The sequence below is a fragment of the Lathyrus oleraceus genome, chromosome 5, assembly GCF_024323335.1.
Source record: "Lathyrus oleraceus cultivar Zhongwan6 chromosome 5, CAAS_Psat_ZW6_1.0, whole genome shotgun sequence".
Lineage (NCBI taxonomy): Eukaryota > Viridiplantae > Streptophyta > Magnoliopsida > Fabales > Fabaceae > Lathyrus > Lathyrus oleraceus.
Genome location: NC_066583.1, coordinates 599,436,170 through 599,452,797, shown reverse-complemented (window position 1 = coordinate 599,452,797; position 16,628 = coordinate 599,436,170). Strand labels below are relative to the sequence as shown.

General features: G+C 31.9%; 2 protein-coding genes across 2 annotated transcripts; both read right to left on the bottom strand.

Annotated features, from left to right (window-relative positions):
• Window positions 1-7,996: 7,996 nt before the first annotated feature.
• Window positions 7,997-9,410, bottom strand: LOC127086857 (uncharacterized). Its single transcript, XM_051027671.1, has one exon. The coding sequence runs from the start codon at window positions 9,190-9,192 to the stop codon at window positions 8,353-8,355; it is 840 nt and encodes a 279-aa protein (XP_050883628.1). The 5' UTR covers window positions 9,193-9,410; the 3' UTR covers window positions 7,997-8,352.
• A 2,677-nt stretch (window positions 9,411-12,087) lies between these two features.
• LOC127086856 (lipoyl synthase 1, mitochondrial) lies at window positions 12,088-16,314 on the bottom strand. Its single transcript, NM_001426917.1, has 4 exons — window positions 15,784-16,314; window positions 14,424-14,635; window positions 13,350-13,729; window positions 12,088-12,581 (listed from the first exon to the last, which is right to left on the bottom strand). Exons 1-4 carry the CDS (start codon window positions 16,215-16,217, stop codon window positions 12,477-12,479), a joined length of 1,131 nt encoding a protein of 376 aa, NP_001413846.1. The 5' UTR covers window positions 16,218-16,314; the 3' UTR covers window positions 12,088-12,476.
• Window positions 16,315-16,628: the final 314 nt, after the last annotated feature.

Below are 16,628 nucleotides of genomic sequence, written 5' to 3'. Positions count from 1 at the left end.
TACCCCCAAAATATTTAATTAAAAATAATAACACATTAATCAGAGTAATTATGCCCCGAAGGGTGTCACACAATTATTTCACAACATTCCTCAAAATAACCTGTCATGCTCATTTATTTAATCCAAATAAGGTTCTTTGCATAATTCGCAGCGGATACTAAAAATCAACATTTAAATCATGTACCACTTTACATGTAAAGTTGATCAACAACAAAATCAAACATATTCAAACATCCCATCCCGATGTTACATCTATCAGAGCATGACCCCTTAGGAGACTACTCTAGACTCCAAGCATTTACTTCTATTCACTCATAGCTGGTTACCTGAAAAATAGTGTAAGGGTGAGTTTCTCAATCAATATAACAAGCATTATACAACAACATGTAATGTTAAGTAAATAACGCCTCAAATCACCCTAACCAGACTACCCACTCCATAACGGCAGTATCAACGCAACCTCATACTCAACAATAACAAATAGCATATGTATATATCAAAACATGCTCAACACCAACAACACAACACAACGATTTACTCACTAATTCCTCACAATGGGAATTAGCTACAGCCCCACAGGCTATGCCATGCATTCATTATGCAATGAGACTCTACACATGCGGTACCGACTTTTCTTGAACATATAGTCCAAGCTCACCGATCCCTCTGGATACGGCTACTGAGCTCACTAGTCCCACTCATTGAGATCTAATGACTCACTCACTAATTCCTCACCATGGGAATTAGCTACAGCCCCAAAGGCTAGACTATGCACGCTACTCATTTAGTATGCAAGCATCAACAACAATCCACAACTCACTAATTCCTCACAATGGGAATTAGCTACAGCCCCAAAGGCTAGACTATGCATGCTAATCACCTAGCAATGCAACAACAACAACAACTCAAGAATAAACATATGACAGTCTATTCACAGATGCATACATCACTGATACATTTACAGTATAATGCATACCAACCAACACACATTGTCAATACATTTATCACAAAAGCATATCACAACATGCTATAAATCAAATACAGTATTAGCACACTCTACTAATAACTATACTACTCAAAACAACGGGAATTGATCCCTATTTCATCATACCTCAGCTAAGTCTCACTACTCAGCCTAAACAGTCAAAAACTGTACGACAACAGCACAGGAAATCACAATCCTGCCCATACGCGTATTGCCTATGCTCATACGCGTATTGCCCACACCTGACCAAAGTCCATACGCGTAACGCCCATGCCCATACGCGTATGCTACGCGTATCACATTCCCCTACGCGTATCACCAGAGACCAAAACACGTTCAAAACCTCATCTCTTTCACTCATACGCGTATGACATACACCATACGCGTACCACATCCAGGGATATGCGTATCACACGCGTATGGCGCGTACCAGCGCCAAAACTCCCACTTCCAAGCCACTCCATACGCGTGTTGCCTAGTGCCATACGCGTACCAGCCCATCTCATACGCGTATTGCCTAGTGCCATACGCGTATGACCAGAAACCAGATTTCCAGATCTGCTATGGTTTTTCCTGCTACGAGTTCTATTCGATCTCACCTTCCACAGTCCAAATTTACACAGAAATCACTCATATCATCTAACCCGAATCATTCCCTATTCGATTTCACAACTCCTGACATTATCACATACAATTCCTACGAATTTCTTTCGATTATCGCTCAATTTCGTTCATCAATTATTTCCACAAATTCATCATAATCATCCAATTCAAAGGTAAATTAAAGGTCTATCACTACCCATGACATATTATCATATAATACCCGTCAATCAACGATAAACCCCCCTTACCTGAGTTAATCCGGCAGCCTCTGAGCTCCAAGCTTCTCCTTCCTTCAACCTTCGTTCTCTGGTTCTCTTTTTGCCCTTTTCCACGTTCTGTCTCTTTTTCCTTTTCACGTGAAAACAATAACCTTTTTACCAAATGGGACCTTTTTACTGATTTTCCACTTTTATTCCAATTATAAAATAATAATCCAATAATAATAATCCCAATAATTATTATTCCAAAATAATAATATTAATCCAAACTTCCAATTATTCAATTAAATTAATAAATAAAATATTAATTTAAATTAAATGATTAGCTTATTTTAATTGGGGTGTTACAAATACCGCCCCCAAAATAACCCATATCATTGATGAAACTCATCATCTGCTTCTAATAATACAAACAACTCTTCTTGTGAAAGATATTCCTCTTTGTATACGTATAACCCATTTTCCATGAGGAAATGACTCTCGGTCTAATACATGGGGAACAACTCAGCATATTTACCCTTCGCTCTGTCTCTAATGGCGCATACCGTTGCATGAACTTCTGGGCGGATAAGAGTAACCAGAAAGAATCGATCTTTAAAAAAATTTAAGCTCCTAGAAAAAGCCTCGAACGACCGACACCATAGAAAATAATCTAATACCCCGCATTTGGGTCGCATGACTACGATAAGATCGGAAAAGATGAAAGAAAAGAGTCAGAGAAGACTTCCCCTTCAAATATTTGCACCAGTATTGTAAGACTTTCACATATGCCCAACTCACAGGATGAAGTTGTGATAGAGCCACTACCAAATGCTTAAGAACTTCTATCTCAAAATCGTTAAAGGGAAACTGAAGGTTCGTGATCGAGAAGAGACATTCGTAAAAGGGAATGGCACAATCGCCATATTCATTACATATGTGGTCATTTTCGCTAGGGGTCAAAACACTCCAAACCGGAGATGGACGTACCTTAAGAAAGGCTCCATTGAGATTACCATATCTGAAAAAACACAAATGGTTGAAGAATAAGCAGAGTCCACCCACGAAGATTAAGCATTCTTCTGGGATTTTTTAGCACTCTTTTATGAATTTTTACTCGGGACGTACTAATTTTTCCATATACGAGAAAATAAAATATCAAAGGAAATGAAGATAAGAGCAAACTGGAAGAGACAACTCAAAGAAATATGAAGTTGACTCTTCAAGAATTGTTTGCTAGCTTGGAAAAGAAAATAGACTATATCAAACGTTTCAAATCACTTACACTTAACACTCAATGTTTCAATTGTCAAGGGTCGGAACGAGGGTACCTCCGAAAATACGCTTGAAGCATAGGGCATTAAAGCCGTGGATCCCCAAGAAATTGAAACTTTTAGTTATGCTCTTCCAAGATAAATGGGAGAGTGGTCGGAAACTGATGCTAATACGACAAACATTTGCCTTGATATGCAAAAGGAATGGCTTAGCGAGAAATTGTTATGGGTTGACCATATTGATCTCGTCTGACCATTCTAAAGGAGCTGCAATCCTTCTAGAATCTTCTCAACGCACGAGAACTATCCTACTGATGAATACATATGATCAAAACTCAAAATACATCAAACGACTCTCCGCAATCCACGCATATCCAAGTACTTAGTTTTTAATTTCAATTTCAATTCACTAGTGTCCCTCACATTGTGACTTGAGTGTTGGAATGCTAACTGTACAAATCAATCCCATCTCCGCCGCATCAGATGCTCAAATTCGTCGTTAGCTCTGATTCTCACTTTACTTCTGATTCTAATACGGAATAAAAAATATAAAAATAAATGATTTAACATATTTACAAAATTGATAAAAAAAAAGTCATTTTTAAAATATATTTCAATATTTCAATATAAGCTATATTAAATATCAAAATACGCACAATATTAAAAAAAGTAACTTATAATATTTTGAATATTACAAGTCAAAATGTTAATAATTGCTTGTTCATATTATTTTCTTTCTTTTAAAAAAATTGAATTAGATAATAATGTTTATTATAATATTTAAAATATCTTAAATTAACTTTTTTTAATATTACGATTACTTATTTAATATAGATAATAATTTATATATTAAAGATATTTCATAAAAAATAATCAACAAATAAATTTAATAATTTAATAATTTTTAATAATATATTAAAGATATTAATTGTAAATTTATTTGTGATATCCTTTATCTATAATATTTTTATTTACGGTTTTATCCACCATAGTGGTCAAAAACAATAGTTGTAGACATATGTTTGTTAGAATAGTGATGGATGGTGGTCGGACTACATATTGAGGATGGTAATTAGATTTGTAACTAAATATTTATAAAGTAGTCGAGTAATATGTTTGTTAGAGTTGTAACTAAAGATTTACAGTGGTAATTTAAATGATAATGATATGGAGTGGGTGAAGTGATGATTGGAAAGATGCTCTCACATGTTGTGGGGAATTATTGGTCACCAATCATATTTGGTAATGTGTTAGTGTAAAAAACAAAAACCAACTTTTGTAATTTTGAAATTTAAGTAAATACTATTTTTTAAATAACTTAAAAAATAATTTAATGCAATTTTACTATAAAAAAATTAATATAATTTTTGAAACAAAAAACTTACCAACATTCTAAACGATAGGGTGTTCAAAACCGGACCGATCAAATAGAAAACCGCAAAACGAATCAAATCAAATTGAAATCGCAAAAATTATATTTGGTTCAAATGTATTTTGACTATTTTTTATAAAATTACGCGGTTTGGTTCTGTTTGTGGTTTGTATTTTACAAACCGAATCAAACTACATTATGTTAAAATCCAAAATTTACTTAACTCACATCCAACCAAACTCAAACTTATTATATTTTAACCTTATGATTATAAATGATTTTCTCTTCCTCACACTTATAGTTTCAGTTTAAATTTTCTCAAATCTCTCATAATATCGCGTTTTCTTGTCATCTTTTTTTCATATATATCTCGTCTCTCCTTCTTTAGTCTCTTATCTCTTATGTTCTTTTTTTCATCATCTTATTTTTATTCTAGATGTTCTATCTTTAAATTATGTTTTTAATGCACCTCTTCTTCTCTAATCTCTCTTATCTTCTACTATTTCTTTTTCATCTTCTCTAATCTTTCATCTCCTTTGTTTTTGTTTGTTTCATTATAATATTTTTTATATTATTTTATGCTACTATTTTATGTTTTTTATTCCACTTTTTTCTAATCTTATTTTTGTATTAAATATCAAACTGATGTCCAAATATGATCAATTTTGTTGATATTTGATAACACATAAATGACTAAATACAAAGCTATGTTATCATTTATATGTGTTTATGGATCAATAAATATTTTGTAAAAAATTGAAACAATCCAAATCACATTGGTTTAATTTGGTTTCATTTTATTTTATTTTTAAAAGCCAACTGAACCACACTTTTTTTCTCGCAGATCGGATGACTTTTCACGTAAAAACCAGTCAAATTGCACCGCAGACATCCCAACTAAACGACCTCTTAACATGCGTTTGATTTAGCTTCGGCAAGGCCTAAAGCACATCACAATGTATATTTTGATGTGATTTTAAAGGATTTAGAGACACTTTATTTTAGTTTAAAAAAAAATAAAAATTCTTGGTATTATTAAAAATAGGTTTTATAAAAATATTTTTTAAAATATTATACTTTTTTAAAACAAAATTAATTTTGAAATCTTATATATTTTTCACTATATATATAACTTTCTATATTTTTTCACTACCAAACACAAAACGAAATGTTTGTTTCCAACGTAAAATCAATTTGAGACGTATGTATAACAGAATATGTATAACAATTGACTTTGTAATATGGAATTGCAACCCAAATTTTTCTAGATAGGAGTGAGAGTATTTTTGGATAAAATATTTAAAGAATAAATTTTAAAAAATAAAATAAAATTATTTGACCAAAATTTATCATTTGGATAAAAAAATTATATAATTGTTAAATGATATAAATTATAAAGTATTTTATTCAAATTAAATTTTAAATTTTTTAAATGATACTAAAAAGTAAAGAATTTGAAAATGCTTCTTTACTCTATATAATACAAATGTTAAATTATTTATCATTTATTTTTGAAGTTTATAAAATGATCTCATATTTTATGAAAAATTCAAATTCATCCCTAATTTTCAAAAAATTATAAATAAATCCTTAATAATTTTCAAATTTTCAAAATTTGCAAATTATTCTCTATTGTTTTATATTTTGTATTTGGCTCAAAAGTCTTAAAATTTATGAAAACAACCCCAAAAATTTAACAATAAATTATTTTAATATTTCATCAAAACAAAAGAATTTAAAAATAAATGGATTTCAATCATTTAAATTTCTTAAAATTTTGAATTTCATAAAAAGTATAATTAACTCGTTCAAACACACTCTAGTAGTTTACTATTTCATCTCGTCATGGAATCTAAGGGTTTATTTATTTTAGTTTTTTTAAAAATAATTTTTCTAATGTAATATAATTTTGTGTAATTTAAAAAAAAAATACTTTTCATAAAACGTTCAAATAAAAATTTGGTTTAAATAGTTATTCTTAAAATACTATTTTATATATTTCATCATTTTATTGAATTTTTTATTTCAAAATTTCAAAAAATTATTTAATTTTGAAGTTATTTCAAATAAGTTTTCATAAAAATTTACGATTTCGACTATATTTTGATCTTCAATAATATATATTAAATAGTTATTCTTAAAATGCTATTTTATATATCTCATCATTTTATTGAATTTTTTATTTCAAAATTTCAAAAAATTATTTAATTTTGAAGTTATTTCAAATGATTTTTCATAAAAAATTACGATTTCGACTATATTTTGATCTTCAATAATATATATTAAATAGTTATTCTTAAAATTTTAATTTATATATTTCATCATTTTATTGAATTTTTTATTTCAAAATTTCAAAAAATTATTTAATTTTGAAGTTATTTCAAATAATTTTTTATAAAAATTTACGATTTTCACTATATTTTGATATTCAATAATATATATATTAAATAGTTATTCTTAAAATATTATTTTACATATATTACTGAAGATCAAAATATAGTCGAAATCGTAAATTTTTATGAATAATTTATTTGAAATGACTTCAAAATTAAATAATTTTTTGAAATTTTGAAATAAAAAATTCAATAAAATGATGAAATATATAAAATAACTATTTAAACCAAATTTTTATTTGAACCTTTTATGAAAAATATTTTTCTTTTAAAATTGCACAAAATTATATTACATTATAAAAATTATTTAAAAAAAAACTAAAATAAATGGACCCTTAGATTCCATGACTAGGTGAAACAGTAAACTATTAGAGTGTGTTTGGACAAGTTAATTATATTTTTTATGGAATTCAAAATTTTAAGGAATTTAAATGATTTAATTGAAATCCATTCATTTTTAAATTCTTTTGTTTTGATGAAATATTAAAATTATTTATTGTTAAATTTTTGGGGTTGTTTTCATAAATTTTAAGACTTTTGAGCCAAATACAAAATATAAAAAAATAGAGAACAATTTGCAAATTTTGAAAATTTGAAAATTATTAAGAATTTATTTATAATTTTTTGAAAATTAGGGATGAATTTGAAATTTTTATAAAATATGAGATCATTTTATAAAATTCAAAAAATAAATAATAAATAATTTAACATTTGCATTACATAGAGGAAAGAAGCATTTTCAAATTCTTTATTTTTTAGTATCATTTAAAAAATTTAAAATTTAACTTGAATAAAATACTTTATAATTTATATCATTTAACAATTATATAAATCTTTTATCAAAATGATAAATTTTGATCAAATCATTTTTAAAAAAAAATTCTTTAAAATATTTCATCCAAAAATACTCTCACTCCTATCTAGAAAAATTTGGGTTGCAATTCCATATTACAAAGTCAATTGTTATACATATTCTGTTATACATACGTCTCAAATTGATTTTACCTTGGAAACAAACATTTCGTTATGTGTTTGGTAGTGAAAAATTATAGAAAGTTACATTTGATATTGCAATATGTTAGATTCTCACTCTTTTAGCATAGCTATAACAAGGCTAGAAATCATATGTGAATTATATTTCTACGAATAGAAAATAATTTAAAACATGAAACAAACGTAGAAATGTTGCCATCTTAATCTCACATTTATGATAACAACATCACAATCTTTGAAACAAACACACACTTAAACCTAGACAATAGTACAATACTTAAATTCAAAAAAAAAAAATTAACATTTTCCACCTTGTACATTATTAGTAATATACACATGCAATTTCGTGAGAAAAAGACTCAAATCACTACACAAACAAACACTCAAACAAACTCAATTTTGTCCATGTTTGATTTGACAAACCTCATTGTAAATCCAAACATAACTTGCAACACAAAACAAACAAAAAATGTTAATGTGAAAATCGCTTCTACAAAACAAACCCTTGAAAATCGCTTAAACGTGCTTCCGAAATCTACAGAAAAATAAAGCACTCCAAAGAAACATGCGGATTCATAATTGACTCCTCCATTAAAACGCCGTCGTGTGTCTCCCCAATGACCTCCTCACTCTCACGCTTACCCGGCGGCGGTAACTTCCGTCCGGCGCTATCTGCCTGCCTGAGCTCACTCCGACAATGACCGCTGCCAACCGTCCTGTAACACGACGGCGATCTCGATCTCCGGCGGACACTTTCACTTCCGCCGGGATCACGGCGGACTTTTTCGGGAAATTCCCTCCGACGAACCGATCCTGCACTCACTACAACCTTCTTCTCCGGTGGAATCTCGGGAACCTTCGCCGGTGATTTGATCCGGCGTCGCTCTCTCCCTCCGATTCTGTTCCCCTCAACTGTGTAAGAATGCTTCCTTGATACATCGGAGTGATTTCGAGTTCTATTCCGGTTCCGAGTTCCCTCTCTGATTCTTCGCTTGCTTGTAACTTCCTCTTCTCTCGATTCCGGCACGGTGGTAGTGGTGGAGAAACTCTCACCTACACTGCATGTTTCTGAAAGGAGAGAAACATCAGAGGGTTCCTCAAATGCTTTGTTCATGATGGGTTCTTTTGTAATCTCCATATTGTGCATTTGGGGCTTTGTTTCTTGTGTCAAAATTGAAACTTTTTGGGGTTTTGAAATGGGTGTTTCAGTTTCAGATAGAACTTCTTTCACAGACTCTTCTTCAACAGTAACTGGGGGTGATTTTGATTGTGGCTGTGGTTGTGGAACTCTGCACTTTGCTTCTTGCATGGCATTTTCTTGGTTTTTGAGGGTATTTTGGTCATCTTTTGGGGTACTGCTGATACAACAACCCATTTGGTTGAAGCTATGAAGAGAGTTTAATTTTAGATGGCAATGGTTTAGTGGTGATTTAAAGAAGGTTGTACTTTGGATGTTACATGGTTAATTGGGAAACATGGGTTTGAAATTATAGTTGATGAAAAATGGAAAGTGTTAACGGCTATAGAAATAGAACTGGGACTGAGGTTCTTGGAGTGAGCATGAACCAAGATTATGTTGGACCTTTAAATAGCTTTGATTTGATATTGATATTCAACAAGATATACAATAGTACAATCTTAGGTTTGTGTATAATCAATCTAATTAAGTTGATAATGTATTAAATTAAGCTTGTTTTTTATAAAAAAAAATTGAGTAGGATACCTTAACTAATCTTATGCCTAGAGTAAAGAAAAAAGATTTGATAATATTGAGTAAAAAAAAACTTTTTTGATACCATTAAAAAATATAATTTAATAAACAAAAATTATTGTGATTGATAAAAGGTTTGATTCATATTTTACAGTGAGGGAGGAGAGTTTAAATAACACTAGCTCCTCTCTTTTTTTTTCACCATCTATATTCTCAAATACTAGATTTTATTGTGGAATATGAGTCTCATCGGTATCAAGTAAAAGTCATTTTATCAATAACTATCATACATTATATTCTCTCAAGACCCTTGAATAATCTGAACGATCTAAATAAATACTACAAATTGAAATAAAAAAATCAAAAATTGCAAAATAACCGAATATTATTGAATAAAGTAGATTTGAGTTCATTTTATAAAAATCACTCAATTTAGATCGGATTTGAAATATATTTTTCAAAACCAAACCTTATGGATATATTTTTATATTTATATTTTTTATTTATTAATATAACTTTATCATTATTTATTATTTTTATAATATTAATAAAATTGGATAGGCTTAGATTATGTTTTTTTAATCAATTCCTCAAAATCAAACCAATTACATGTACTTGCGGTTATCTATCGAACTCGTCTCGAAGTTGACGGAGAAAATTCGCTTTGATTAAGTTTGGATTCTCCTCGATTATAAAATATGGGGACGGATCGGATAATAGGGATACTAGTACCCACCCGACCCCGCCCCGTTTATTTTATTAGATATATTATTATTTATTTTTGATAATTTAGAATATTAAATAAGTGGTTAATATTTTAATATTTTGATTTGTATTAATTATTTAAAATATTTTAAATGTATGAATGATTTTTTTTTATTTTTTTATTTGTAATGTATTTGATTTTTTTTAAAAAAATATTTTTATTTAAAAAAATGATTTTACTAAATGGATGGTGGCGGAACGGAGATACCCGAACTCAATCTGAATCTATTTGGGACGAGTTTTGATTTTAATTTTCCATCCCTGTTTGGATTTGGGATTGTTTGGAGATTCGAATTTGGATTTGAGAATGTAAAAACCGTCTCCGACCGCCCCGTTGTCATACCTACCTAGTCACAACGATGAACATTCCTTTGTTTCTTCTTATGTTTTGCAGGAGATTAGAATTGAAACAAGCTCGAGTTCCTCCCATGTTTGCACTGTACCTCCCATGTTTGCACTGTAATTATGACTAGCATCAAGCTTTCCGATCTAGGCTATGATGAAAACCATTGCTGATTGTTGACCAGAAGTAATGGGAGTTCTTAATCAACTATGATATTTCTCGATGACATGTGTGTTGGCATCCTCCTCCTGCTCATTCTACCAAATTAAATATTGATAGGCTCTCATAATTCTAGTGTTCGTTCTTTAGCTACTGCTGATTTATTAGAGATCACTGAGGTCAGTTTATTTAAGGTTTCTATTGGAATATTAGAGCCTACATTGATGTCCCTGATGAGCTTTGGAGCTTGTATTATGATCTAAAGTTTGCTCGCTAGCTCCTTATTCCTTCTATTGTTAGTTGAGGCTGCCTCCAAAATAATGGTGTATGATACAAGTCATTATATGGTACTAAGAGGAGAGATTGATGTATAATACGTGTTTTCAGTTTATTCCCGTTGCAATCATTCTGATTTTGATATTTTACAATAGATGGAAAAGATGAATTCAAAAGAGAATTCTTAAATTTTATGCAAGAAACGGAAAAATAATTCAAAAGGGAGTTCTGATAGTTTATGCAAGAAATGGTAAAAGATGATTCAAAAGTTAAACATGCTGGTCATGGTTGCTGTCAATATCATGCTAAAGAAAGTAACAGTGTAAAGCAAAGGAAATTAAAACAATATGAAAAAGTATGCATACCTTTTGAATTGTCAATTATGAAAAGTTACCTGATTTTAAACTGCAATGCAAACACCAACATTTTAAATTGATTAACCTTTCAAATACTTTTGATCTGCTCTAGCAAACACCACTCATTTATTTTATTTTTTAAAATCTTGGTATTCGTTTTTATTACCGACTAATTCAAGAGGACCAATCTCATTATCCACTAGCAGAGATCTTGTTTAAAGTCAAAACAATGCTATGTATGAACTGGCCCAACAACACAAAGATTGTTAGCACTTAGCAGGACTCGAACCTAAAACCTTGAGAGAAACACACTCTCAAAACGCCTTCATCACTAGGCCAACCCTTGGGGTTACAAAAGTTACAGTTCAAACATCACTCATTTTGAATAATGCTTTTATCAAATATTATATGCTCGAGTAATGTATCATAGCCAAAAAAGAATCATTAGTGTAATCAAGCTTTCAAGTGTTTCAGCATCTCCATTCCCCACAGGGGGTTGAGACAGACACTAACCAGCCTGTCATAAGTCCCAACCCAAAAAGAAACATCTCACAGCTCTTCAAGGCTACCATATAATGATTGTAATCGTAACACTAAACATGGCTTCGGGACAAGTTGTCACCATAATAATAGTAGTCCCAATTTCACTTAGGTCAGTGAGCAGAGTTAGATCATCAGTTAACAAATAAACACATTAAGTGGCACGTTTGAAATAAACACTTAAATTTAACCACTTCAAAAGTAACAGTTTTACATGATTTCTCAATTAATAGCCTTCAAACTAATTACTTTTCATAAATACAACAATGAGTGTAAACTGCATGGATTAAAGAGAAAAAAATGAGTTCAGGTAGATGAGAACACAGATTAACCTTTTAAGATTTGCATTTTTCAAATGAATTTATGAGCCCATTAAATACCATTTTAATGATAGATTACACATGGTATGGGCATCAACAGAATGAAGCAAACATGTACCTCTTATACATAATGCACATGAGTGTAAATAACAAAAATGAAAGAAAAAAAATAATGGATCAACAGAGCTTTTAGGAAGATGCAGCCCGATCTGAGTCAATCATGGATTTAATATAGAATTCACCTGCCTTGTATGATGACCTTACCATGGGTCCAGATGCCACATAGCGAAATCCCTATCCACATACAAAGTAGAATTAATTAATTTTCATACCCATGATCAAAATATGATTACTGCTGTAAGAAGCTTTTAATACATTAGAGCTTTTCAAAAAATTAATGTGATGCATGATGCAACAATTAAAAGTAGAGAAGTGTCATGATTACGCTTGAATGGTGACGTAAAGAATGCCAGTTATAGTACTACAATTAAATATCTCTAGGAAGGACCACCATGTGGGAGTGCTAACCATAACTAGCAAGTACTACTGCTAATTTACTACTGATTAGTACACCCTCTGGTCACTATTATAAGTCAATTTGATTTTTTTGTACATTTGATTGTTAATGTATCTAGTCCATATATAGACTAAATACATTAACAGTCAAATGTATCAAAAAAAAAAAATTTACTTATAATAGTAATCAGAGGATGTATGGCATATATTTTACACCCACTGAATATGCAAGAACAATGCTAAAAATGACTTTATTTGCATCAACTTTTGAGGAACATATATAAAATTCTAAACGCAGACAAGAAGCCAAAATGTTTTGTCCTATACTGTGCACCGAATATCTACTCCACAGAACATATAACAAACCCCCACCAAAAGGTTTTAGTAAATGCTGACTGAAATTACGATTATGAGAACACCGGCAAAATTATGACAACAACTTTGGATACTGCAATTATTTCTCGTCCAGCAAAATACATTCCTTTCATGTACAAACAAATAATATACAGATAAGCAGAGCCACAAGAATAGATGCTAGAGACATACCATTTCCATGCCAAGAGTCTGATACTTCTCAAAGGCCTCAGGGGTAATATATTCTGATACAGGCATATGGCGCTTTGAGGGTCTCATATACTGACCAAATGTCATCACATCAACACCAGCTGCTCTCACCTTCTCCATTGTCTTCACAATCTGGTCAGGTGTTTCCCCACAACCCAACATTATTGAAGTCTTGGTGAGTGTCCCCGCAGGGGCATACTCCTTCGCCATCATCAGAACATCCAAAGACTGCTTAAAATTAGCCCGGTGATCCCTCACAGCACTCTGAAGCTCTTCAACTGTCTCAATATTATGTGCAAAGACATCTAGTCCTGATTTGGAAACCTTCTCTACACATTCAGCATTTCCTCGAAAATCGGGAACTGTTGAAAGAAAATCAGTGCAAGAATCATCACATGGATAAATTGTAAGTCCCCTTAATGATATAGTTGCCACTACTCAACTCAACAAAATATGTAGAAAACAAACCAAACATTCAGATTTATTCCCTATGCTCAAATCCCAATAAACATGATTTCTTCTTTAATTTTAGTTAAAAGTCAAACTAGTAAACAGTACCGGTTCAAAAATAAACACCAATGTATGACAAACAATGTTATCGATGGCAGATGGCAGGCAGACCATGGCGGATACCCAAAAATTCGAGATATGGCGCCGCCGTGTCCGTGTGTGGCCTCATGGTGCTTCCATTCCTCACAGATTTGGCCATGGTGGCAAGCCAAAAAACCACCACCAATACCCGCCATGGCCAATATTTTACAACACTGATGAGAAACTCATCAACAGAAACCGCATATAGAATTTACAATTTAGGGTACCACCTAATTCTCCCCTCTATCGAATAGCTCCAGTTGAAAAAGAAACTCACAAAAGATAGTCTTTCCTTTCACATTCATGCTTCACTAGCTCTAACTGAAAACCATACATATGCGCACTTATTTTAATATGACTCTGCCTACCTAGTAAAATAAGGCTTGGTCGTTGTTTTCAGGAATACGTTTTAACAAATTACCATGTTAGTCTATTTTTAGAAAATACAGTATTCAAAATGTATACCTAAGGCTTCTATCAGCGTGCTAGGTTTCAGTGCCTTCAGCTTCTGCACTGTTTCAGTAAAATGACCACTCCCTTGATCAGGTAAATCATCACGGTCAACACTTGTTATAACCACATAATCCAAACCCCATGATGCAATTGCCTCAGCCACATTGGTGGGCTCATCAGGGTCAGGCGGTGGAGGAGTTCTTGATGTCTTAACATTGCAAAATCTGAAAAATAACATAAACGCATTATATTGAAGTGTTCTGGTAAATGAATATTCCACAAACTTCAATAGGTATAGGAGTAATTACACAGACTTCCCCTTTCAAGCCATGTAAATCATTCCAAACAATAACATTCATACGAGTGTGAATATAACGATGGGATCATATCTAGAAAAAAAAATGCAAAGGTTTACAACATTTCCAAGAATACGATACTCATACAAACTAAGTATAAAGTATATAATTTCATGAGAATCTATTATCTTTATGTACTCCTCGCATATATTTTCAGTGGAATATAGAAGATATTCTTTCCTGAGAATCATTTATACCTAGGAATAATTTCGTTTAAACAAACAACAAACAACAACCAATCCATATTCCACAAAGTGGGCTCGACTACATGGATCAACTGCGCCATAATGTTCTATTCAGGATCGGCTTCTATCCAAAATAAATCTGTAACAAAAATGGGAATTTGATCATATCTACTAACATGCTTAGAAACTATGTGAAAAATTGAGCCATCCAATTTAACTCATCGTTGCAATCGTCTCACTACAACAAGCCAGTCAAAAACAAAATAACACAACTTGCTTATAACAATTTCTGCATTTTTTTACATGTCCATACTAGATGTCATTTTCACAGTTTCACTCCTGAGTCAATTCAAACCTATTTAATGTAGCACAAACATTTCAAATTTGAGGCATGTCTAGTATCTCATGTCGGTGTTTGACTTTGATGGTGGTGTTTGACTATACACTGACTGATACATTTGGCTTAATTCAATCACACTTTCATTTTCTCATGGCTACTTCACGTGCTTCACAGTTTAATTTATCAACAGACCTAGCGTCACTACCAAATTTTGTAGACTAGTTTCCTTAAGGGTATGTTACGATTGATGGAATGTGATGGAATTGAATGAAATGGTACATAATCAGATTCTATTGTTTGAATTTGCAAATAATAGCCAAATGGAACGTGAAGGAATCCATTACATCATATTCCATCGTATCAATTTTCATTCCTCCGGGTGTATGCAATGTAATCAACTAATTTATTAATTTTCATCGTGTTTCATTCCAATAGAGCCTAATTAACAGAGAATACTACTAAACAAAAAATTAGAAAAATTGATGTATGACCTGCAACCTCGAGTACAAGTATCTCCGAGAATCATGATAGTAGCTGTGGCAGTGCCAGTTTCACCACCTGACCAACACTCTCCCAAATTAGGGCACTTTGCCTCTTCACAAACCGTGTGAAGCTTCAACTCACGGAGCTTTTTTTTAATCTGCACATACTTCTCACCACCGGGAATTGATTCCTTCATCCATTTCGGTTTCGGAAGAGGTTTCTTCTTTGTCCCAACCTCAACAGAGTAGGCGTTGTCCGATTTCAAGGAAATGAAGTCCGACAGAGATGGCGACTCCATCGCCAGCCGAGCCCGGAGCGCTGCTAGGTTCTGCTGTAATTCAGACGGAGCTGAGGTGGTTGTGGTGGTGGTGGAAGATGAAGAGAGACGTTTCGCGGCGCAATTGAGATTTCCGGCGACGGTTCTAAACCGCGAATACATCATCTCTATTGTTTCGTGACAATCACAGATCGCGTGGGAAGATAGATTGAGAGAAAGAGGCACAAGCGAAGTGAAGACTCACACCAACACCAACCAACCCCATTCGGCAATATGGACCTATACATGGTCTTTAATTATTTTAATGTGTTATTCACTACACCCCATATACTATTCACACACCCTATAAAATTTTAAAAATGTCATTAGTAGCTTTTAGAGAATGGAATTCGAACGTACTCCTTTTATAACAAAATCACTTCATACATCTCATCATTGCGAAAAAAAGAAAAATTGTTTGAATTACAATCTTCGAATATACACTCGTTAAAATCTAGATTTTAAAATTAAGACAAATCCCTTGACAATAATTTAAAAGAATTTTTTCATTATTATAAAAAGCATACATTATATATC